The sequence below is a fragment of the Haliaeetus albicilla genome, chromosome 11 (genome assembly GCF_947461875.1).
Source record: "Haliaeetus albicilla chromosome 11, bHalAlb1.1, whole genome shotgun sequence".
In the NCBI taxonomy this organism is placed as follows: Eukaryota; Metazoa; Chordata; class Aves; order Accipitriformes; family Accipitridae; genus Haliaeetus; species Haliaeetus albicilla.
The window spans coordinates 20,559,446-20,584,586 of record NC_091493.1 but is presented as its reverse complement, the minus strand read 5'-3'; the positions used below and the strand labels follow the sequence as shown (position 1 = coordinate 20,584,586).

At 39.7% G+C, this 25,141-nt stretch overlaps 2 protein-coding genes across 2 annotated transcripts; both read left to right on the top strand.

The window, feature by feature from the left end:
* The first annotated feature begins 2,858 nt into the window (after nt 1-2,858).
* On the top strand, nt 2,859-16,221 carry GDF10 (growth differentiation factor 10). Its single transcript, XM_069796546.1, has 3 exons — nt 2,859-3,316; nt 8,863-9,770; nt 15,254-16,221. Exons 1-3 carry the CDS (start codon nt 3,019-3,021, stop codon nt 15,443-15,445), a joined length of 1,398 nt encoding a protein of 465 aa, XP_069652647.1. The 5' UTR covers nt 2,859-3,018; the 3' UTR covers nt 15,446-16,221.
* Nucleotides 16,222-20,899: 4,678 nt separating this feature from the next.
* Nucleotides 20,900-24,806, top strand: GDF2 (growth differentiation factor 2). Its single transcript, XM_009916387.2, has 2 exons — nt 20,900-21,586; nt 23,293-24,806. The coding sequence occupies exons 1-2, from the start codon at nt 21,241-21,243 to the stop codon at nt 24,231-24,233; spliced, it is 1,287 nt and encodes a 428-aa protein (XP_009914689.1). The 5' UTR covers nt 20,900-21,240; the 3' UTR covers nt 24,234-24,806.
* Nucleotides 24,807-25,141: the final 335 nt, after the last annotated feature.

Here is a 25,141-nt window from a genome sequence, read left to right as displayed (position 1 = left end):
CCCAAACTCTTCTCTCAATACAAAGAGCCTTCCATGGCTCTGTATCAGCTCTGAGCATTCTGCTTGCTCTAACACCTAAACACCACTATGACTCTTTGTTCTTTTTTGGGCATTAAGATAATTTCACTATTGTTCAGGAAAACTGAACAAAACACAAAAGCCTTTTTTACTGACCATGTATCATTCTTGTCACACCATGTGATTTTGGATGGAATGTCAAAAGGGTTTTTAGAGTTCTGCCATCAGTTTCTACGAGAACCTGCAGCCCACTGCATTTCATTCAGTTATTTTCTAATTAATAAGTTATATACTTAAGGAATAGTCTTGTATGGCCATAGCTAATTGCATAGCATTATACATAGCAAGGTATTTCTGTGAGTGAAAAATGAATGAGCTGTCCCACAATAAGTAGTAAGCAGAAATTTGGACTGAAGCCCAAATTCAGTAATAATTTATCTTTCATTAACTTCCCTGGAGTTTTAACCTTCATTATCCCTGCTACTGACTTTATTATTAAAAATAAAGTCAGGCAAAATTATTTTAATATAGATAGATCTAATCCTAAAGGGAGTTAATAAGTTATTTTATCATAAAACAAAAAGAATAGATACTACTCCTGGTGCCCTATATCCCCTCATATATTTCCTATGCATTTTCTACATTATGTTCTACAACAAAACAAGCACAGGTCACAATAGTTCCTTTGTATAGATGTCTCTAACTCCAGAAGAAAACATTATTTGGTTTTTTTATTCATATATAAGCTGTTATTAAGGGTGTGTAACACAATTTATATCACAACGATTTTAGAAGGAAAATTAGATCTGCAGTTTAAAATCTTGAATGCATTGCTCTAACTATAGGGACACTTTCTCCAAGTCCTGGCTTGCAAAGCTTTGACTTGAGCTATTTAAGAAGAAGAAGAAAAAAAAAAAGCTCTACTTGGCAAGAGCTTTAATTAGCAGAAATTTCCACGCTAGGAATATTATTCTGCATGAGCAGAAATTGCATAGCTCTTGCCTCTAGATGCCTTAGAGATGCCATTGATTGGCCATATTCAAACAGGGGAATTATGTGACCCAGTGCTAATTTGAATTCCTTTACCAAACACATTTTTATTTCATCATCTCAGCTGCATAAAAGAGTCAAAGTACCAGAGCTTTAAAGACTTTGAATTCCTGCTGTTCTGCAATAAAATAAGGCAAGAAATATTAGCCATCCCTGGTCGGTTCTTTAATTCTTTCCCAACAATGTCAAAGTATCAGTGTCCTACAGGTTTTAGTGCAGGTTAAAGACTGATACAAAGTGTATGCCTGAATAGGAGTTTGGAGTGAGTTAAGGAGAGAGAGAACATTTTAATGGGACATTGGTCCAAAATAGCCCAGCTTGTTCCTACCTCCTGCTGCCTCTTCCTCCTTTTCACAGGACCTTGATTGTATAGAAACAGTACAGACAAAAACCGCAAACAACAAAAGGTTCGCTCACACCCCCAGTGGAGGTCATGAGCATGCTACCATGGAGAAAAAAAAAAAAAAAGGCATCAAAGGATGGCTTGGCTTATTTATAAGCAAAGATTAATTAATAGGAGGTTTGATACTTTAGCAATGTACATTCGGGCAAATTTGTATTTGCAAATTGTTCGTTTCATACATTCAAGGGGCACAGGGCAATGTGGCCTGGTGCTAATTTTAAAAAAGAAAAAAACCTTTCTTTGCCATGATCCAAAAACTACAAACTTGTGGTTCAGAGGCTTTCAATAGTATCTGCTCAGATTTGACACTCCAAGGTCAAAAAATCACAAAAGAGTTGTGTTATACACAGCAACAGTAGCTTTTTCCAACAATTTTTCAATTATTGCATTGTATACTCTCCAAGAAAAGTAACTGTCTTGGCTACTGGAGGACAAGCTTTAAAAAAGGAGGCAGAATGAACAAATTCCCTTAAAATATACCACTTTCCTTACAGGTTGTCTTTAAAACTGCTATTCATTACAGCAGCATTTATACCCTCTGGGTGACTATAAACTATGATTCAGAACTACCTGTGTCACATGATGAATAAGTGCAACATGCACCATTCACTTTTAAATCAACCCCCTCTGACCTAAGCCATGTAAATCCTTCAGAAATTCAGGCCAGTATTCTCCTCCTTCAGATCACACATAGAAATAGCCCAATGACGAAAGTTTACCCGTGCACAGCCCCTTTAACCCCTACTATTTAAGTATCTGCTTAGAATTATCAGTGACCCTTGTTGCACTCTCGGCTATTTCACACTGGGTCTTCCAGAGTGTGGACCCACCGGGGACTTCTCTTTTCTCCGGATCCTTGAAACAAGCACTATTTACAGCGTTGCCTTTCCAAAACAGCACTGTAAGCTCTGCCGATCGAAACAGAAAAGACCCTTCCACTTTTTTCTGCACGTACGTGCGCAACCTTTCCTCTTCATGCCGTCCCTGCCATCCACCCACCCTCCCGTCCTTCCCCACCGCCTGCCTGCCCGCTTGTTATCTATTTCCTTCTATCTTTTAGAAATTGTTTTCAAGCCCCCCCGCCCCTCGCTGGCGCAAGGCAGCCAAGGTGCCGTCCTGCCGCCGCACTCGCTGCCACAGCGGCGGCGGTGACATGTGTCTCCAATCAGCGGCTGTGCGCTAATTAATTTAGATCCTTTCCCCGCTACGCTTAAAAGAGCGGGGAAGCCCCACGTTGGACGAATGCGGTGTCCCCTCCCACGAGTTCTCCCCGCACCCAGACCCCTAGCGCTGCCCCCGCTCCCCGCCGCAGCCCCGCTCCGCCGCCCCCGGACCGCAGCTCCTCACCCCCGGGCCCGGGGATTGGCCCGGCGGAGGCGGCATCAGCAGCGGCGGAGGGGGGGGGGGGGGCCGCCCCCTCCCTCCTCCCTTCCCGGCCCCGCCGCCCCCTCGCCCCGGTGCGGCAGGGCCGACCAGGAGACCCAGACACGCAGGCAGCAACCGAGCCGCCGCCGCTCTGCGCCCGGCCGCCCCGCAGCATCCCCCCGATGGCCGGCCGCCTGACCTGCTGCCTCCTGCTGTGGGCCCTGGGCCATGGGGGCTGCCGCTCGCCTGCGGGGGAGGGCGCCGGCAGCCAGCCCGCCTGCCCCGTCCAGCCGCCGGCCGCCCGCGACTCGTCCTCCCCCGGCCGCGACCCCCGCGGGGGCTCTTCGCCGCCCCCTGCGCTGGGCAGCATCGCGCAGGACATGGTAGCTGTCCACATGCTAAAGCTCTACGAGAAGTACAACCGGGAAGGGAGCCGGCCCGGCGACGGCAACACGGTCCGCAGCTTCAAAGCCAGGCCGGGTAAGACGGGCCGGGCGCGGGGGGCGCCGCTGGAGCCCCCTCGCTCCTCTTTCGCTTTAAAGCGACGGGTTTGCGCCGAGGTTGTCAGTGACTGCGGGGGGTGTCACCATGGGTGAATACTGGGGGGGCCCTTGCTAACTACACGGACACGGTGTCTCTGCTCTGCGGGCGGCTTCCCATCTTCCCCGGCTCCCCTCCCTCCCCTGACAGTATCGCGGCAAGGTATCTCCCTTCAGAAAGGCTCCGTTGCTGCGGTTGCAAACCATGGGCAAAAGAAGCGCTGTTCCCGGTGCACATCGCACCGGGTCGAGAGATCTTTTCGGAGATACTTGGAGCATAAAACTAGTAGCGAGTTCTCCAGCCGCAGGTCCTCTCCTCCGGCCAGTCTTGCAGGCTCGCAAGTTGCTGTTAGGAAGAGTGCCGCCTACGGGACCGTCTAAAAATGCTCGGGATCTTAAATTCGTTGCACTTCCTAAACCTGAGAAGACAGATGTCTGACCTCCCTCTCCCCAGCTTTACTTGGCTTCATTATGAGGGTGGAAGCGCATATATACCGTGTCAAAACTACACCTTCAGTATCCCAGTCTTACCCCAAAACAATAAAGAGGAGGTTTGCATAGTTAATACTCTTTAAATTTGTTATCCTTTGCCAAGGAAACCCAAACTACCTTCTCTGGAAAATGTCTTCCTTCTTTGGTTAACTCTTACAGACTATAACTAAGATCTTAGCTCTTAAAATAAGAACTGTATCAGTTTCTAGAATATAATTTGTTACACTGACAGAAATACTATTTTTTTACAGGCACATCTGATAGATGAATTCAAAATTTGCTTTTGTGAGTTTCAATCTATTTCTCCTACGCTTAAGTCTCATGTAGAGAATACAATGCAGCATAGCATGTTTTAGGAAACAGTTACTATAATATTGCACAATAATTTGTATTCTCTAGCGCACCCCAACTTAATTTCTATCCTATGTCAAATATAGTATTTAAAAGTAATCATATTCAAGGAGGAGGAGATGCCATGGAAGGTTAAGTGGCTAATGAAAATGTCTAGAAATCTAGGAGTTAGGATGTAAAGCAACTGCAGACATTTGGGAGAGGAATAAATTGTCATGCTCTAGATCATTAGCTAGCAGCTGCTAACTATAATAGGGGTTAAGAAGGAACTTCCACTGTGGGTGGTTATTCCATGATCTCCTGCTATCACTCTTACTTTTCTGTGGACTGAGCAGCTGATACTGGCTGCTACCCAAGTAAGGCCCTGGACCACAAGAGTGATTTGGGAAGAATGTAAAAATTGCACTATATTCTTCTTCATTTTTCAATTAATCTGCTGAACAAGTTACTTGAATCTAAGTGGTTTAAATTCTGGTTTAAAACACTAAAACAGCAGCATTTTCTACCCACAGATAGACTGTACTGACCAATTACAAATCAATATTATTTTGCTTATCTGTCAGATTGTGAAACCAAGGCAGAGATGCCTAGAAGTAACTTGTCTTTCCATGCAATGGAAGTAAAGCACACCTATGTCCAAAACTCCTGTTTCCTGTGTCCCGTCTGTGTACCTTCTCTACTGGATCGCATCTTTCCCCAGTAACATGGCATGAAAGCAGAAGCTCCTCTGCAATGTTCCTTTGATATGACAATAAATTGTATTTCTTTGTAACTCATCAACCTAGCAATAAACAGTCTGAATTGGACCACAGAATGACACAAGATGAAGGAGGGGAGAAGAACCTTATCTGGCAGTATATTTTTCTTTATCTTCTCCAAAGAATTCTAGTGTTTTCTTCTGAAAGAAGAAATTGGCATGTTTTTCTAACAAGACATGGAATGTCTGTTCTTTATAAAATACAGATGATAATTCTGATCCTATTGAGATAAGTGAAACAGACTACACCTACAATAATTTCCTTTTCATTATCCCAAGCAATGGACTTACTACTTTTTTTTTTAAAAAACATGTACATTTCAGAAAATCTGTAACCTTTTATTCCTATGCTGCAGCTTAAAGCTATTAGGGGACACTTGAGCATCAGTGTTAGTTATAGCTGTCAAGATGAGGACTCCAGAGGTGCAAAATGTCGGTCCAGACTTAGTTTGCTCCTTTGTCATATGCATTATTGAGGCCTCCTCAACTACACAGTTGTATTGCTATCCTGCATATTCCTTACAGGGTATAGATGGTGTTAACTGGGTTAATGAATATATAGTATTTCTCCATTTTCAATGTGAGGCACTTGCTATATATATGCATGTGCTATTTGCACATATTCCAGATGCTTCTTCGTGTTCCTCTAGCAGTACTTACCACTTCAGGAAGAGTGCTTCACAAATATCTGACCACCTCCTCTCAGCTCACTTCTACATGTGTTCACAAGAGTTCATTATTTCTCTGATAAGGACCTGGGAGACAGTCTATGAACTAATTTCTCAAGTTCTTTTTTTCTTTAGGTGCTTTCCAGTTTCCAGAGAACTTTGTAGCTTTAGAAAACAACACCAATTGACTGAAGTTAGTTACATAGTCAAGTCATAAGTGGTTTGTGACCAAATGTGCATACTAAGTTATTGTCCAACTTCATCTAGGTTGCTGAGATTGGGGGGAATTGGTCTTCATGGCAGCAACCTGCTACCTAAGCCATGAAACTTCCCCATAAATTGACTCTTGCAGCTCAGGCTCATTCCCTGAACATCATTCATCTTCTGTGCTAAACGAAGCAAAAGCCTTAGTGAATAGTAGAAAGTAGCAGCCATTTAATTAAGGCTATATCATAATGCATATGTGCAAGAAAACCAAATCAAGATTACCCAGGGAACTGTAATTCTGGCCTCTAGATCCTTGCTTTAACATAATTCATAGCTTAAAATATTTTAAATTAAGTTCTTTGCATATTTCTTTGTCACAAATGTGTTAGCAGAAGTACCACGTAAACCTGTTTTGCTCATCTTCACTTACTGCAAGGTAACATTCTCCCATGTGGCTTACGTACTAAAGGCTAATATTTTCTTTCCTTGGCCACTTGCCTTTTTTTTTTTTCTTTACCAGTCTCTTGCATGTATCTTCCACACATCTTGCTGGTATTCCTAACTTGAAGCTGTCTACAGGTATCAGAGGTAGATACAATCAGTAAAATATTAACAGCTTTAATGTATACAGCTAGTACAGTTCAACTGAGAGTAGACCTGGAAAATGTAACAATGCATAGTTGACAGGCTGGTAAAAGACTGAGCGATCTGATGCAATATCATAAATGTGACTATGCTCCATCCAAAACTCAGGTCTCCTCAATTCCTAAAAAGCCTGCACTTCCAGGCTTCTGGCTTTTCAGTAGCTGCAGATTCACAGATTCTTATTCTGTTCTACAAAGAATTTTGACTTTTGAAGGGTTTGTTTCACTCTAGAATGCAGAATTTAGATTAATTAAAACTCCCTTTCTCTGAGCTATCATTACAAGTTACCTTCCCATCTGAAACCCTGGGACTCTGGTGTTTGAAACACCTTTATCCTAGCGATGCATATGCTTCATAGTCATATCTATAGAATTGATGGTGCTAGGAGCATTCTGCTACTAAAAATAATATTAAAAATTTCAACTGTACACAGCTCAGGTGGGGATAGGCAGTGGATAGACTTCTTTTTTTAAAAAAACATGCCTCTTTAAATCAACAAACATTAATAACAGCCTGGTATTCTAAAGGAAGTACTACAATTATTCTCTTCCTTGGTCTGAAAAACAGGCTAGCAGCCTTGTGAAATTTCTGTGATTCAAAGACTTTAATAGAATCTAAACTCTTAAGTATGAGGCACCTGTGCATAAGACTAGTGTTGATTAAAAGTTTACTGATAGGAGCCCCATCCTGAACTGACAGAAACAAATAGGTTCTCATCACAGAATACTGTTCCTGTCAGCCTCTCTACCACCTGTGAAACCACTATGTGGGCATCAGTACATGCTGTTCCACTTCACTGCATCACGAAAAAAATACAGATGGTGTAGATGGAAATTGCGTACTTTAACATTTGTACTTTCAGACTGTCTATGTGGGCCTGGGATTAATGAACATCCTAACCTGCTGTGGTTTAGTGCAAATTACGGTTCTATCCAGCATGAACTGTAAGACAGTAAGCACCAATTTAGTGAGATGTAGCACCATTAATTTCCACCTTTAAAATGAAACAGTGCTTAAAAGGAAGAACATTCTGACAGGTGGCAGTTAACAGTACTGTCTTTCTGTTGTTGCCAAAATTTCTGTGGCTTATCATCCACGGTGCATTGAAAGACAAACCTAAGTGTTTCTGGAAAGACTGACTGTTGGGTTTGTTGGGGTTTGTTTGGTTTGGGGTTTTTTTTCTCCCTGCTGCCAGAGAATTTCCAGGTATGTCAAAAAGGGCTACCAGAAGGGTTGTCCACTTGGGTTAACTAAAGGTGCAAACTTACCCACTGTAGTCCTTTGATGCATTCTAAGTACCAGTCTGAGCCTGGGAGAACAGGAATCACTTCTTGGTTCTGTCACCACCTTCCCGTATTCTCTTGAGCTAGTAAAAAAAAAAAAAAGGTAACTTTTCACAATGATAGACTGTGAAGGCATGGTCTTTTGATTCTGGGATTACATTTTAACACACTAAAAGAAGCTTCTACTGTTTAAATAAACATGGTGTAAACAGTTATTAGTGTAAAATTGCTCATCTTCCTTGAGAAGGGGGTAGAGATGTAACCCGAGCACAGATTGTTCAACTAGCTAAAAAGAAGCCATATCAAATGGAGTTTGAATTTTAAGAGTCAGCTCCTATTCAACCATAGTTGTCACCAACTTCAAGCAGATCAAAACACAAGTCTTGGAAACCAAGTAGGTTTCACAGTGCTTTAAACAAATCTCCTACATGATGTATACTGGAAAAGAGGATTGCTCATAATAGTAATGGCCCCCAAAATGTGTCATACTGCTTACTTCCAGCCCCCTTGTGAAAAGTCTCTTGTGCACTATTTTGCACTATTTATAGATGATGAACTTTATATGCTGTTGCCCACAGAGTTAGCACCCAGAGATCTTTCAGGAATCTTTGCAGTCAGCTTCAGATTAGACCACCTTAATACTAACTGTAAACCTGGTTTTCATCCAATATACTGAGTAAGGTACCGTTCTGAGCTCTGCCATGGGCAAATTTGATAGCTTCTCTGAACTTGACTTTGTTATAAATGAAATAGAAGCAAGGATTGCTTTTTTTGCCTGCCTGGAATGAAAGGCGGTCTGAAACTGAAAATCTCTGGGAAGAGTTTTATCCCTCATGTATACAAAAGGTGCTCAGTGTGTTGGACAGTCGCAATGTTATCGTAATATTGCTATTAAATATTGTTAGGGTTTTTTTCCTCCTCTTATTTGCAATAGTTTTAAGCTGAAGTGACAAGCTTACTATACTAACTGATTTGAAGTGGGTAAGTGAAAAGCAAAATTTGCTAATCCACTTATAGAGGAATAAGGATTTCACTACCATTTTTGTCTCAGATATTTATCCATGTTTTCCTTGCTCTCTTGCAGAATTCTTGGCCCAGAAGCCCTGGTACTGCTTCAATCTGACATCCATGCAGGATTCAGAGATGATCCTTGCTGCCACTTTTCACTTCTATGCTGACAAACGACCTCGGTACCGGGAAGTGTTTTGTAAACGGTCCAAGAACTCATCCTGCCGCCTCCTTCACCTGCCTCCGATCCTGCAGCTTAACCTCATTTTCCAAAGCATTCACCAGAATTCTGCCTATGGACTAGTGAAAGGGAACATCACTGTGTTTCTTCAAAGGCGAGGGGCTTGGCATGCAAAGGACATTTCACACATCATAAAAGAATCAAAACGGGCTGGAGAACTCATTCTCTGCACTGAGCTTGATTCTGGGGAGAAACACCAGGGCTTCCCTGAACAGGTTGCCAGTCATTTACCTTATATACTAGTTTATGCCAATGATCTTGCAATCTCTGAACCTAACAGTGTGGCAGTCACCCTACAGCGTTATGATCCATTCCCTTCCAATGACGGTGACCCAAATCTATCCCCTAATGCTTCTACTGATACCCGAGTGAGGAGGGATACGTACCTCTCTAGCTCTATTCAGAACAATGAGTTGCCAGAAGTCGTTTATAACAACAATAAATACAACAAACATGACATATGGGAGAATGCCTACAAGTCCTTGAAACCAAAAGCCTCACGCAAAGACCGAAGGAGGAAAGGGCAAGACAATACAGAAACACTTACAAAGTCTCAGGTGCTAAATTTCGATGAGAAAACAATGAAGAAAGCAAGGCGAAAACAATGGAATGAGCCAAGGATTTGTTCAAGAAGATACATGAAAGTTGACTTTGCTGATATTGGCTGGAATGAATGGATCATATCTCCCAAATCATTTGATGCCTACTACTGTGCAGGGGCATGTGAATTTCCAATGCCCAAGGTAGTACTTTTTTTGTTCTTAGCTTGCAAACAGTAGATCTACTGTTCTGCCTATCCAATTACTTCTTTAGTTAGATTTTCCTTTAGGTTTTTACCTTTTTCACTGTGTTCTGTTGCCTTGTTCAGCCTAAATAATTTTCAGCCTAAATAATTTAAGCAATATCGTTTCCATCAACTTATTCATCAGAGTGCAGAAAGATTCCAAGTTATCTTTAAATGTAATCTGAAGAATAAGAAAAATGTCTCAGGTTTATCTTGCAATTTCTCATCTTATATCTTGAAACCATAAAGACTTATGCAGCTTATTAAAATATGGTTACACACACTAAATCATCAAACTACTCTGTTGTGGTAGTAGAAGTATAAAGTATTATATGCTAATAATAAAACAAGCTACTGTTTCAGAGTATTTCTGAATGCCACTGGTAATACCTTAGGAGAAAAATGCAAAGTAGTGATGCTGAGATTTTTTTAACTTTAAAGAACTGCTTGTCACTCTGAAAATAAGAATGCTGATTAAGCTGATATTTGTGTCTCAAAATCCTCTGGTGCTTTTTTAATTTACTAAATTCTTAAAATTAAGATAATCCTGCTGGAACAAAAAAGCTGATTTACCTTATGTGGCTGGAAAAGCTACATAGCTGCCTGTAACACTCTAAAGCTAGTGTACTGGATTCCTCCTATAGAAGCAGCGTAAAATTTGCTAATAGTGAGGCAAGCATGAACTCCTGCTCCAATTCGGTTTGGCCCATTCCCACTCACTTGCTCTATGGCAAGAAGTAGAAATTTTGGCAATCCTATATAGCACAAGAATTATCAGCATTTTATAGGACTTTCAAGTAATGGCGGAGAGGAGGATTTGAAGCACTGCATAACCTGCATGTTTAGAAACTGTAATTATTTTGCAATTCTACCTACAAATGGCCTGATTATTTATTCTACTGACATTTTTGCATGTGGTCACTTGGCACATAAATAATGTATAGTTTTTTACAGCAGAGAAGTTCAAAGCTCTGAGACAGGAATCTGCCATAGTTTATAAACAGGGAGATTGATGTGTGTTTGTGTTGAAATAAGTAGTATGATTTCAGGAAGAGTAGATAGGCAGGCTAGTTTAAGTCCAGGAACAGTGGAAATCCAGACATTACTGTACAGTGTACAAATCTGAGCACATGTTCTTGTGTAGCTGGTCGATGCTGAACCATGTATATACTAAGATTGATACATGGTCTGGTAAAAATTAAAGCTTGCACAGGCTCACGTACAACTTCATTTTTTGTTGTAGTATAAAGAGATCATGCAACAGAATCACCATTTAACTTAACCAAAACGAAACACAGCCTGGGAATATGAGTCCTCTGCCATAGAGCCACAGTCTAATTCACCATTTGTACATACCAAAGCAAAAAGAAAAAAAAAAAAAAAGAAGAAGATACATTTAACTTATCTGGCTTCTTGTGAGCAAAACAGCATGACACAAAAGCTGACAGAACTGAAAGACAGTGGATCTGTTTCTAGCTGCGATACTTAATAAACTTACATTGCTGACTTATTTAATGTCATATCTAGACTTGCTGTATAATATATATTCCCCTGTAAATCAAACCCACTTTACTTCTCATTTTGATACCTGTTTTCTAGATAAATTAATGTGGCTACACTAGCATCTTGGTGCCAAAAAAACCAAAACAAACAAAAATATCAGAGAAATTTAAAACTAAATCACAGATACATAGATTTGGGGATCTTTGGTTGGACACACTCTTTGATTGGGTTTGATTTGGAAGAGGTCTGCTTTTTGTTAGCTTTGTATTTTTAAGGGGCGGGGAATAGAGGCAGATTCACAGTTCTAACTTTTTAAAATGATGGTTTCCAAATGAACAGAGATAACTAGAACATCAGCATGAATGAAGCTTCAGGTCAGAGCGTAAGAATTTCTAAATATTATGGAGGGAGAAACAGCTTTTGTTCTTGCATATATACCCTAAGTCAGGAAAGCATGCATATGATCTTGGCACTCCTAAATCAAAGGCCAGATTAAGGCTATTCATGAAGACTTGGTCTACACAGTCAACCTTTGATGGACAACAGATAACTTATTTCCAAGGTACTCTTTTAGAATTGTGGAGATAGAATTATACTTATATACCTGGCATGTTGAGAATCATCACATTGTATGATTTTTTTTTTTTTTTCTTAAAGTACCGGTACATCACTCTGCACATCTACTTTAATAACTGCAATTCTTGATCTAGATACAAAACAGCTCTGGTACAAATCTTGTCATAGCAAGTTCACCTATCTTACTGCTGAAGTTCTTATTCCCTGAACTGTGAAGGGAAGACTAGCTTATATGGTTAATAATGGCTGGCTGTACTGCTCCATTTGCCAAACAAATGCTAGTCCTATGTGTGGTAGAAGTAAGTGGGAACATACCCTTTCCCTGGTCTACAGTAATTAAAATTCCCTTTATTTCATCCTTGTAAGTGTATCAGTTCATGAGTTTCATTTTGAGAGTTGAATTCAAACCTGAAAACAAAACCTTCCTGAAGCTAAGAAGTATTGCTTATTAAGACGGGGGGTAGGGGGTGTTTTTTGAGGGGCAAATTCATGATAAAACAGACTTTAAAGGGGCTGTAAGCAAGGCAGAAGGGGAGTGCCTAAAGTATTTCAAACCTGCTGTTCAATTGCTTTTTGGCTATATGACCATCCTTCTATTTTCTGAGGCCCAAAATGTTCCTAAGCTAGGATTGTCCTAGAGCTTAAGTAAGAGCAGAAACTGGCCTGCTGTGTATAACTTGGTAGCCAGCATTTAAAACATTAGCACTTCCTCAGAGCCATCACTACTGGGCATTCAACTCATTATTTCAAGCTTTCCACTTTAGCACATCGGTACAAAGGCTAATGTGAAGCCTAGCCCATGATCACTGAACACTTGTGCCAGGTTTCCAGAAGGGCTGGAAAATTCAGAGCCTGGCTGGATGTGGGATGGATGTGCTGTCTGGCTCTGCTGTGGATGTAGGGCTCAGGCAGCCAGATTTTGTACAGAGTAATAGTGCATAATAAGCATTTTTCTCTATAAGCATTTTTGTGCATAGCGTATACACTTGCAGGCATTAGAAACCTAATTAGGGCTGTTGTCTTGGTAGACAGCTGCTCACACTAGACTTTGCTCACATCTATTTATTCCTTGCAGATATTAGACACTGCACAGCTGGAGAAGATCCTAGTAGTATCTTCTGCAGGTTCAAACCCAGGAATCCTCTAAGTCAGTAACTGGTACTGAGGGTAGTGATGGCTATCCGCTGCATGGGGTCAACAAATTCTGTTTCAGTAGCACATTAGGATCTGTGACTGTTTCAAAGAACAATATGAAATAATACAGGTGCTAGGAACACTTCAGGACATTTTTCATAAAGGTTAAAGTAAGAACTTGATTCTAGAAGCTCCAGTTCTTCGAATTTCTAAACTCTACAGTTGCTTAAACACATGAAAGCTACTTCCTTCTCTCTCTTGCTGTCCAGATTTGCTGACATGGCCAAGGCGGGTAGAAGCTTATTTCTACTTCACATAGCAGCTGTGAGACTAATTCACTGCTGCTTGTCTGTAGACAACTTTGAAATCTAAAGATGAAGGGTGGCATGAAAGACCAAGCTATTGTTAATTATGCCAACATATGCTAATTACAGAAAGGCAATTACCAGGATTGGTCACTTGTTGGGACTTGGCTATAGGGATGCTATCCTGAAGCCCTGAAGGATCAAGGACGGATTTCACAGTTCCTCTTTGTAATGGCTCAAATGAGGTCACTTTAGTTAAGGAACGACCTGAAAGCCTTAATAGCAATTAAGGTTTGGATCTGATTTGCTGATATGTTACACTTAAATCAAATGTCTCAAAACTGAATTATCCTAAAAAATAGCTCCTTTCTTATACCCATGGACTACATAACTTTTCATGTTGAAATGGAAGATCATGTTTTGCATATACTCAATTATTATTTGAAAAAATACAGAAGATATAGGAGACATTAATTCGTCTCACTTGAAGTATCTGCTTCCATGTGGACGTGTGCAAAGTCCCTATTTGTTGTCCCATATATGTCATTTTCTAGCCTATATACAGCTATGCACCAATAGTGATGAAAGATTTCATGTGCCACATATACCAGATCTGTGCAGAAAACTCTCTGAAAATGTAGCAAAAGGCCTGATGTGACTAACAGCATTTTCCTAGTGTTACTGTACTAATTTGCTGGGACAATATTCAAACAAGGCAACTGAACAGAAGTCACTGAAGCTTCAGCCTCAGTGGTGGGTTGCATGCCACACTATTCCCTCATGTAATGAGCACATGCATTCCATGCTATGCTAAGGATGGAATGACAAAGAAAGGCTGTCACTCTGTCACCAGTAAACCTCTGCTTGACTCTATCTATGTACCTAGAGCAACGGAAGTGGTGAAAACTGTTTAGTACTATTCAGTTGCTTAGACTACAAGGGCCAAGTGTAGCTTGTGAATAAAGGCTAAAAAAAGAGAAGAGTTACATTTAACTACTAAACAGTGTACTATTTACATTTCTTAACTTTTTCTTATTCTCACTGCTGTTATGCCAAATGGCTGCCTCCTCTTCTGAAATATTTTTCCCTGTGTTGTTCACTGCATCCAAAAATCAATAGTAGAAATAAAATTGTGGCTCCCTGAGCAGTATATAGATGTAAAGCTGCTGTGAAACCTTACTTTATACTTTTCCTGCCCTCCCAGCCTTTTGTTTTCTTCTCCCACTTCAAGGCTAGTTTGGGGTGGGGCGGGAGGAAGCCTGGTGAGGAAGGCAGAGGGAAGCAAAGACTACAGGTATGAAGTACTTGTTTGTCATGGAGTTATGATCATAAAGGCTCTGTCAGGTTGTTTGACTATTCTAGAGTAACTCCCCCCTGTGGACACTACTTCTGGAGCACTCTGCTCTTTTAAAAGAGAGTAGTTACTCCAGGAAAAAGTAACTAATTCCAGGGTAGCATACCTGAGGAGAAATACTACTGGAACATAGGGATAGTTATTTTGGAAATACTTACAGTAGCCAATTTTCCAAGTCAGACAGGAGGTTAAGAAAACAAAAGATAACATCTTACGACTTAGAAGTGTGCCCCACCTTAGTCCTTTCCTCCGGCATGCCTGCCTCCAGCATCTAGTAGGTGCAGTCAGGGACATTCTTTCTTCAGGCTACTGATTGCTGGCTGTGCCACCAGTGCCCTCCTCTGGTATTTATGAAGGCAGCATAAGGAACACAAAATACCTGTTGGATACACCCTGCACAGGAAAGCTGGAAGTGTGAGGGACTGACTATGCTGCATGGCCCTGTGACTCCATCGCATATATTCACTTTTTTGAGAAACAAACAAAAAAAAATTGTTGTCATTTTCCAAGTCCATCTGGGAAAGTGACTGCTTATAAATGAAGCGATAACTATTTCCTTCTCTGTTCCAGATTGTCCGGCCATCAAACCATGCTACAATCCAGAGCATCGTAAAAGCAGTAGGAATTATTCCTGGCATCCCAGAACCCTGCTGTGTTCCTGACAAAATGAGCTCACTCAGTGTCCTGTTCTTAGATGAGAACAAAAACGTTGTTTTAAAGGTATATCCCAGTATGTCGGTTGAAACTTGTGCCTGCCGATAAGTTGTTACAAACACATCTTTAACGAGACCCATGCATCCTGCCTGACTACGCTGGGAAAGTTGTAAATGGGAAATTAATCCACTTGTGTTGATGAATGAACGCAAGCCTACAATTCCTCTACAGAAAGCATGCGGAGAGACTAAAATGATACACATGCTCACCTGGAAGGATATGTCTTACTGTCATCATTTGTCTTTCATATTCATCTTCCAGGAATTCAATACTTTTACAAATATCTTCCTAACCCACCTAGCCAAGACACCTGGTGTTTAGTGAGAAATTTAAGTGTAAAGTTTTCCATAATCAAAGGACTAAAATATGTTTTTATATGCTATTTTTCTGACTATTTTATTTCTTCAGTTAACCAAGAAGATGGGAAGTGAACTTGCAAAGGCAGGCTTATTTTAGAATATCACTTTTGTACACAAATCAAAACTTTTTGCCTAAAACACTCATACTCTTAATCTGCATATTTATACTGGAAAATGCTGTAATAAAGGGCTTAAAATGTATATTTTTTCCAAGATGCAAGTATAGTGCACTGCATAAGCTTTCATATAAACAGTATATTAATATAGCCATTCTTGGTTACCCTTCCCGAATATATAATTTGTTCTACAAAAGACATACGTAATATCCCACAATTTTGGTTTGCTGGATAATTTCAGGTTGTTAAACATATTCTCTGAGTAACACATACTATATAATAATATGTTGAAATACTAAAAATAAAATAACCAAGATTTATATTTTTGTAAATTATACTTTATATCATCTAGATTGTTACATGCTTTTAACAAAAGCTAATAAATTAAAGGTACAGTAGTATCTAAAAATAGTTGAATTGTCTTTCTATAAATGCACTCTGCTACATTCTGTTAATTAGATGGAAACATGTAAATACATGTTAAGCTTGTCATAATGCACCTCAACAGATTAAAGACAGAAAGGAATACTATGATCATCTAGACTGACCTCCTGCATAGCACAGATGAAAGAACCTTGCTCAGTAGTTTCTGCACCATGTATTATGGAACTTCTGTTTTGAGCTTGGGAATACCTTTGAAAAACATGCATAAATTTGGCTTTAAAGACTTCATGTGATAGAATATCTCTACTGGACTACAAGTAGTTGTTCCAAAAGGTAGTACTCTTTGTTCATATGCAGTGGCTTAATCCTAGTCTGAATTTGCTGAGCTTTAGCTTCAATTCACTGGATCTTACTGTAACCTATTTTATTAGATCCCTTTTATCTATTATCCAAAATACTTTCACTGTGTATTTTTAGTATATAGAGCAGGGTCAAATTACATTTTGGCTAAGACTTAAATAGATACTTTAATTTCTTATTCTAAGCCTCAAAACAATTTCTCACAGCTCTTTTCTGAACTCTTTCCAGAACTTTCATTAACTTTCTTTTCCAACAATCAACATCAAAATGGGACACAATATTTGGCAGTGGTTCCGTTAGAAGTCTTTATAGAAATAAAGTCTCTGCACCCCTCTAACTCCTGTACAATCCTCTGTTGATGCATTTATGCTAGCCCTTGTAACTGCAGCACTCCTTTAAGAGCTCATGTTCCATCATTGTGCCTGTCAATCCTCTTTCTTGGTGTCCCTGTGTGCCAGGACAGACCTGCCACATATTCCATTTTCACTCACCTGCTGTACAATAGCATAGGCAGACCGCAAGTGGAACAAACTTCTGAAGTCTGTGAGGTAGCACAGAGTGCAAGATATGGAGTGTTTCCTCCTGAAGAAACAGTCTAACCTTCTGCGCTATCTTATCCTATTAAGAGTTGTGTTGTTTAGGGGAAGGATACTACACACACTACCTTCTGATGAATGACTAACTGGAAGGCTCTTATCCTGCTAAGGTGCTAGGTAACTTCTGCTTCCAATATTCCATACTCATGTGGTGCAGATTCCCAGAAAACAGAGGTGTGTAAAGGTGGTGCTTCCTGCTAACCTACATAAAAGCAAGATTCAGTGTGTATGGGAGCCTCTGCAAGGTTACTCTCAGAGCAGTTCTTGCCAGTTCCTCCCGAACAGCTCTCAGTAAGAAGTAGATAGTTCTAAGGCACCTTGTAGTGACTGCCAGTTATGACTGCCAAAAGATCATGGATCCAGCTAGTCATTTCTTCTTCTCCCAAAGTACTACAGTGATTTACACTGGAACTACTGGGACAAACCTTTGTATACTGTTGCTGTCAGAGATCTCCCTTAAAAATGTAGGGTCTTGTGTTTTATAAACCATGAGAAACTCAGCTACAGTTGACAAAGTAATGCTAATGCATAAAGAAACATTAAAAATTAATAGCCATAAGCATAAAACTTTTCAAAGTATTTTAAGTCACTGGCATTTCTGTTCTCTGTGAAAATCTACCCTTTTCTGTAGGTCTAGTCTTGCTCCCATTTAGCACCAGCTCTGAACAGCATGATATATTAGCCTAGTGTGCTTATGTTCTCATCTATTGCATTTTGTTTTCCTTAAGGAATCTTTTCTATACCTTGAATTAGTCTTTGGGTACAAACTTTCTTTCCAAGATGTGCTGATGCAAGCAATTAGGAAAGAGATACCATCCTATGATCTGTTATAAGCTCAATAGGACATAAAGGAAAATGCTACTCCTATACTCATTAGGATACCTATAAAACCCCAAAAGGTTTAGCCTGCATTTAAAGGTCTGTTGGCAAAACTATGTTATTTAGGATGGGCAAAACAAAATTATACCTGTAAGTGGCACAGCTCTCAAGACCTACCCTTACTATACAAGCAATACAATTATTTTATTAGTAAAGTTTATTTCATTTGGAGTTTAGCTGTACCAGTCCATTCTCTAATGTGAATAAAGTCTATTTAACTATCTGTTTAGTGGTCTAAGCTACTACTTTCTGGGTCTTTGGTATTTGGATGTCTAATCTTCCTCTAGAAAAGGAAACTTTGTATTTGAAATGGCACAAATGCAGTCAGCTGCTGCTGGAAGACACTGATACCCTTACTCTCTTGGTTCCAACAGATCTTTTGATTTCCATGAACATCCTATAAACTATTCCACTCAATGTTTAAGTTTCTAGAGAAAGTTACTACTGACAAACATTTAAAATAGCAGGTCAAGATAATTCCACTAACTAATCCTAAAAGAATTGCAGATATATTAATATGGGATGATTAAAGACAGATAAAACAGGAAAACAGCTGATACTAGCCAGCAAAGTGTTAAGGACATTTTTTTCTAAACCAAATCCAATTACATTCTTTGAGGCCACAGTTTAATTGCCAGAGGTAACAGCAACAGCTAGAATGTACCTAGGTTTTGTGGAGTATTTCAATTCACTTGCACAAGGCTGCATAACCAAAAGAAACCACTGGACAATATTAATTTATTTGTATATCACATGAATTAACAACTGTTTCACTGCCAAACCTCAAAGAGCTGCTTTCAAAAAGAATTGCCACTGAATGAAACTCTTCATTGTAAAGTTTCTGCAAAGCTGACGCTTGGCCTGACACTATTTGACATCTTTATATATGAACTGGAAGTCTGTATATAACAACCCCCTTTGCAGAAGACAGTATTTAGGAGAGAGGTATTCATATAGATCATGTGATCTAGCTGCACTTTATGTTATCAAAATTCATTTTAAGGTAGACAGATGCAGAACTTGGTACCTAGGCACAAGGAATGGAGGCTGTTCCTACTGCGTAAAAGACTGACCCTTGAAAGCCATAACTCTTAAAATAATTTTTGTGGATAAGATGGATTTATGGCGCAGTATGAGGATCCAGGGTCATGCTATGTAAAGAGAGCTAATGAAAGCTTTGAATGGATAGACACTGGAGTAGTGAACCACATAAGGAAAGATTTTATTTCTGCATGTGGCACTGGTGGACTGCCACTAGAAAACTATGTATAGCCCCAGTGTTCACCTTTTCAAAAAGACATTCAAATTCAGAAAAAGACACAAAAAAGAAGCAAAACCAGAGAAAATGTCTTATAACATGTGACTAAAAAGCACAATCTGTTTATTTTATCAGAAAGCAAACTGAGAAGTAACTTGATTACACTGTACAAGCACTTTGACAGAGAGAAAATGCCAGCACCATGGGGCTCCTTAAGCCAGCCAGAAAGTTAAAAGAACTCCTGTCTAGAAGGTGAAGCCAGGCACAATGAAATAATAAATGAAGCACCATGGGTTTTTACATGTAAGTGATAATCTTTTAGAATAAGTGCTACAAAAATTGAAGAAATCTTTGATTCTTTGACATCTTCAGATAAATTCTGGAGGGCCTTAAAAAGTTACGTTTTAGCCAAACACAAGTAATAGGGCTCTGCACACAGGTAGGAAACACAAAGGCCTTGAGTAAAACATAAGTCTTGCTATGCAGGAGACCAAGATCCTTGGCCAAATAATCCTTTCTGACTTTACACCATAGGAACGTAATTAACCAGGATCTTTGATCCCAGCTGTCACTTGAACAGACACGTAAATGAGTATTTGAGAAGTCTGGGACCGCTTTAAATGCTGTATATGCACTGCTAGAAAACTGGAGAAGAATGGCCAGAAAGGACAAAATCTTGTCCACGACTTTGCAATGAGACTTTTTTTAATGTAAAAGCTCATAATACTATGCGGACTTTATGGCACGTGTACAGTATGGATTGAGTCGTGCTTAGAAAAAATGATACATTAATAGTACAGATAAAACACTTATGTATCATTAGATTAAATCATAATACATTCATTAAGATAAACAGCAAGTGATTTTTTTGTCTATAAATAAACTGGGTTTTTTTCTTCTGTATCATGAGAAAATCTGTCATCAGTCTTGTATTTTTGCCTTGGCCTATTATTCTCATGGATAACAGTATCTTCATAGATAATCTTCTGCATCTTCACAGAGACCTTTTACTTTCCATGTGGCCTTAGAAGGCCCAGTTCTGTCTTCATTTTGAGGTCACTGAAATAATGACTGGTTGTTCTTGGAATGGATTGGCCATCAAGAATCTAAGAAATGTATTACATAAGATACTATAAAAACAAGACTAAATTCCCATACACCAAAGGAATCAAACTGAAAATGGACAAGCCTGCAAACAACATGAAGCAAACTTGAGACAAAACAGATATTTCACTGTGTACAAACAATAGCTCTTGGCTGATAAACGGAAAGAAGTTTTAAGGTTGTTTGTATTGTCATGAGATCATGTCTTGCAGAATCACAGGTCTCCATCAAATGATCAGGGATTTTCTGATGGCATGTGAAGGGACTGAAATAAAAATTTTTGAGATGTTACTTACTAACAGCTAATAGAGTAATTTTGTTCTAGATCCCTATTTTCTATTCTTGATGAAAACAGTGTAATCTTCTACGTCCCTAAGAAAGCCTCTCTGTGTTGGCAAGGAAATGATAGAAGAGTGTAATTAAGCAATGATGACCCTAAAGTGAAATGTGGATTCTTTACAATATACAATGTCCTTCCCACCAGCCACATGTGTTTGTCAAATGTTTACAGAATCTTCATTAACTAAGAGCTTTGCTAGATAACAGAAGCTGAAGCATGGCATCAATGACTCTGATAAGGACAAGCGTACAACCAATCTGCTTGACAACTGACAAGAGGCTGGGGTTTGAAGCAGACTGCAAAAAGAACACAAGAAAGTGATTTGCAAAGAGCATTCCAGTTTTTGCCTTCCATATCCTTTCCTCTGTGTGTAATGAAACAAGACTTTTAATCAGCTAAAATACCCTTGTCCTCTTGTCTCTCCACCAGAAAGTAAATAGAGAAGAAATGCATTATTTTGGAGTATTAGCTGCACTGTCTGTTTTCAACATCATTGCCTGTTTGACAAGAGGCAAGCCTTTGGAAGACTGGGACAAGTTATCAGCTACGGGAAAGTCTGATGCACATTTTCATGATCCTGGGGAAGTGGAAGATGAGAACCATTTCAACTTTAAATCTTTCCTGAAGAATATGAAGACAGATTTACTAAGGAGTTTGAATTTGTCAAGAGTCCCCTCACAAGTGAAGACCAAAGAAGAACCACCACAGTTCATGATTGATTTATACAACAGATATGCTGCAGACAAGTCCTCCATCCCTGCATCCAATATTGTAAGGAGCTTCAGTACTGAAGGTAGGAGAAGTCCGAAATATGTGGACTAGAATTTTTAAAGAAGTACATGGACCATAGGTACGCAGATTCTTTTTAAATTCAGAGGGAACTGAGTGCCTAACTTCCACAGATTCTTTATTTAAAAAAAAAAAAAATTTAAATTTTGGATTGTAGTCTTGCTCTGTAGTTTCTTTCAATCTTAAAAAAAATACAATTAGCTTTAGTTTTCTTCTTTGATATTTTCACTACAATATTCTCTTCTCAAATGCATCAACTGAGATGATGCACTGAATAACAGCGTTTACATGAATCATGTTTCTCAAAGCTAGAGATTTGGAACTGAGTTTTAATGTTAGAATGCAAACTTTTGATTGGCTATAATTGAGACATCCATGCTAGAGAGCTCTTCTTTCAGGTTGGCTCTTTGCATATTTAAAAATCACAGCAACCAACTGAGAAATGTGTCTCTGGATCCAAGCAAGGACTAGTAGTGCTCCCCCAGAATTCTGGGTTAGATGGAAAGATCTATATGGAAATGGATAGTCAAGCTTGTCTCAACTAAAAAAATTCAAGATCCCTGTCTCTGTAACATTACATAGACTTTTAAAAGCTCCATCAAAAGAAGCAGTAAAGAAGTTAGAAGTAAATGCAATCCTTGTGATAAAAATGAGACAGGGAGAATCGAAGCTTCTGTTTATATGAAAAATAGACATACACAGGTAACAGCACTGTCGAGAACTCCAAATTCCCAAATTAGTGCCCCTAGTCCTGAAATGGAAAGAAGCCTTAACAATATGAGCTAGATTATACTTGCCATATCTCACTCTCCTCTCTGACTTCTTTAGTGAGTAAACACTGTGAAGAAGTGTCAACATTAGCCAATTAAAATTGCCCCAAAACCCAATCATGATTGAGTAATTATCCTACATTGACCATCAAATAGACATCAGCCAGTGATGACTTTTAAACACTACCAATCTGATCTTCCAGACAATTATCTGCCCCTCCCAAGGCAGAGTTGCTGGTAGCTTTGCAGAAAAAAAAAAAAAAAAAAAACCAACCAAAACCCACATAAGCTCAGTGAGTCCAGCCTGGGACGGACTGGGACCTGGGCATAAAAGACTGTTTATCACCAAGTCCCAATTTAGACAGACCCTGAAGCTTCATTCCGGATTTTAAAAAACTATTTCCCCGAACTCCCGGTAATCCAAGCTGCTTTCAAAGTTATCTGAAGACAACAACAAAAGCCTCAGCACAGCTAGTTCTTAGACATGCTTAAATATGTAGTATACTTCTCTGTATTAGGAGGGCAGTTCACCCCATTGCATGATGATAAGAGTAGGAAATTCATACGGGGTTTTAGGAATTCTTTGTGTAAAAATCTCTTTAGGAAATTGCTAAATCTGAACACTCCCCAAATGCCTTATTTATGTACTTAATACTGACTAACATCATCCACAGCTTATTCTAGGCAGACTCTTTATGCTCCCTTCCACACGCTCACCTGGCCATGCAATGTTGGTGAAAATACTACCAACACCAGGGCCTCCATTTCCTCTTTTCACTCCCTGCCCTTGAAACTCGGCCAGAAGATGGTATTTCTTTTTTTTTAATGCTGGGTAGCCATGTTCTTATTTTACCCCAAAAATACATCCTGAGTCTTTTAAAAACAAGTTACTTGGACAGTCAGAAGCACTGTAACCACGTGTTTTAATTTCCTATTGCAGATGTTGTTTCTTTAGCTTCACCAGAAGAAAATCCATTTCAGAAACACATCTTGCTCTTCAACATCTCTATTCCACGATATGAGGAAATCACCAGAGCTGAACTGAGAATTTATATCTCCTGTCACAGGGAAGTTGGGTCTCTCTCTAGGCTGGAAGGCAACATGGTCATTTATGATGTTCTAGATGGTGATCACAGGGAAAACCCAGAAAGTACCAAATCTTTCCTTGTCTCCCATAATATCCAGGAATGTGGTTGGGAAATGTTTGAAGTGTCCAGCGCTGTGAAAAGATGGGTCAGGGCAGACAAACTGAAGACTAAAAACAAGCTAGAGGTTGTTATAGAGAGTAAGGCTCTGGGTGGTTTCACTTGTGGGAAGCTGGATATCAGTGTTACCTCTGACACTAAAAATCTGCCCCTGTTAATAGTGTTCTCCAATGACCGCAGCAATGGGACAAAAGAGACCAAAGTGGAGCTCCGGGAGATGATTGTTCATGAACAAGGAAGTGTGATAAAGAAATTAGGAAAGAACAACACTTCGTCTGAAGAGGAAGAACAGGGAGAGGAAAAGGCCATCACTGGGCCCCACCAGCATTCCTCCAGAAGCAAGAGAAGCATCGGAGCCAACCACTGCCGGAGAACTTCCCTCCATGTGAACTTTGAAGAGATTGGCTGGGATTCCTGGATCATTGCACCAAAAGATTATGAGGCTTTTGAGTGTAAAGGAGGTTGCTTCTTCCCTCTGACAGATAATGTTACCCCAACAAAACATGCTATTGTCCAAACTCTGGTGCATCTCCAAAACCCAAAGAAAGCTTCCAAGGCCTGTTGTGTTCCAACAAAATTGGATTCAATCTCCATTCTTTATAAGGATGATGCTGGTGTGCCCACTCTGATATATAACTATGAAGGGATGAAAGTGGCAGAGTGTGGCTGCAGGTAGTATACAAGGCAGAATCTCTAGGAATCCCCTTCTGCTCTGTGTAAATCTGTACATTAGTGATGCAAATGAAAATCCTTGCAAACAAGGTTTGGAGCACTGTGTGGGGCTGGTTGTTGTTGTTGCTGCTGCTTGTTTTAAAGGGAAACTGGCATTTAAAGAATGGCAATCATTGTAAATAGCCTGTATTACATATCACAGCAAAGTGAATACTGGATTAAAATATTGTGAGATTGAATGAACTATCTATTATTTGGCAACAGTGATAAAATTTGAATACCTTATCTCAACTTTTCTGTTTAATCGATTCTGTTTAGGTCACAAGCTAAAGGATTTTCAATGGGGATTTAGTATGTCCCAAATGTTTAATAGGTATTGAAATCTAATTCTCTCAGCCAACTCTGACATTTTCAACTTCTGCAAAACTCAGTAAACGGAATTTAGTCTGCATGGTAAAGTCAGGAGTCTAAATCCTGCAAGCCTTTTCTCATATCAGTAATCTCAGAGGTTTTTACACGCAAATTATTTACTCCTGTAAGTGAAGATTTGCAGTATTAAAAACAGAAGAGGCTCTCAGTCTTATTTCATTCCCAAGTTTCCTTCTGTGGGTAGCAGGTGCCTTGGTTTCAGCTTTCTTATCCTCAATGTCCCTATTTTTACCCCTTTATGGCACATACTTGAATGATAAGAAGTGCAGCCTTCCGCTTCTAAGACACTGTTTCCTAGGAGGAACAGCAGCCCTTATCTCTGCACAAAGATAAGGAGCCACTTTGACCTACTGCATATTCTTAGTATTCCTTTGCAAGAACATACAGCCAAACGACATTCAGCCTTAGAATCTGTATCCTAAGAGCAGTGAGGGTTGGCAGAACTCAGCACTTGTGAAAAGCCCAGGCTACTTATTCAGAGGC

Bases quoted from the DNA above. Each gene is read 5' to 3' on its own strand.
- GDF10 (XM_069796546.1), top strand. From the start codon at position 3,019: ATGGCCGGCCGCCTGACCTGCTGCCTCCTGCTGTGGGCCCTGGGCCAT. The intron at 3,317-8,862 runs GTAAGACGGGCC...GCTCTCTTGCAG, and splicing joins CAGCTTCAAAGCCAGGCCGG to AATTCTTGGCCCAGAAGCCC. The intron at 9,771-15,253 runs GTAGTACTTTTT...TCTCTGTTCCAG, and splicing joins GTGAATTTCCAATGCCCAAG to ATTGTCCGGCCATCAAACCA.
- GDF2 (XM_009916387.2), top strand. From the start codon at position 21,241: ATGCATTATTTTGGAGTATTAGCTGCACTGTCTGTTTTCAACATCATT. The intron at 21,587-23,292 runs GTAGGAGAAGTC...TTCCTATTGCAG, and splicing joins AAGGAGCTTCAGTACTGAAG to ATGTTGTTTCTTTAGCTTCA.